General features: G+C 57.7%; 1 protein-coding gene across 50 annotated transcripts in view; it reads right to left on the bottom strand.

Moving 5' to 3' along the window:
- The window catches only part of KCNMA1 (potassium calcium-activated channel subfamily M alpha 1), a 439,218-nt gene extending 438,783 nt beyond the window's left edge, over positions 1 to 435 (bottom strand). For 37 of the 50 annotated variants that reach the window (XM_008642826.2, XM_008642831.2, XM_008642837.2 and 34 more), the window contains exon 1: positions 184 to 435. In XM_008642826.2, the coding sequence (XP_008641048.1) occupies positions 184 to 435 (252 nt within the window). The remainder of the gene's footprint in view (positions 1 to 183) is intronic. The other 13 variants (XM_017746215.1, XM_017746240.1, XM_017746239.1 and 10 more) reach the window with 1 other exon arrangement.

Genomic DNA, 435 nt, shown 5'->3' with positions numbered 1-435 from the left:
CGGTGCAAACCAAAAGCAAAGAGCAGCCAGCACACTGCCATCAACAACAGGCCCACGGCGTCCGCTCCACCGCCACCTCGCCCGGGTGTCCTGCTCTATAAGGCTGGGCTCCTACTACTCCTCACCACCACCACCGCAACAAACCACCACCGGCAGCAGGAGGGGAAGGGAAGGGGCAGTTACCTTGTTTTTGTCCCAGCAGTGGCAGCAGACAGTCCACAGGTACTTGAGGGTCCTCCACAGCAGGATGATAAACAGTCCCCCAAAGAAAGTAACCATGGATGAGGCGAGGAAAGCCCACCACATGCGCTGTCCGCGGCTATCGCAGGGCACCTCCATGGTCACCGGGATGATGAGCGCATCCATCTTGGGCACATTGACGGGGGAGGAGGACGAGTCTGTGTTGAGATTGTTGGCGTTGATATTGTTACTCAT

Source organism: Corvus brachyrhynchos, unplaced genomic scaffold (genome assembly GCF_000691975.1).
Source record: "Corvus brachyrhynchos isolate BGI_N302 unplaced genomic scaffold, ASM69197v1 scaffold279, whole genome shotgun sequence".
NCBI lineage: Eukaryota > Metazoa > Chordata > Aves > Passeriformes > Corvidae > Corvus > Corvus brachyrhynchos.
Note: the sequence above shows the minus strand (reverse complement) of the source record. Positions and strands in the feature narration are given on the sequence as shown.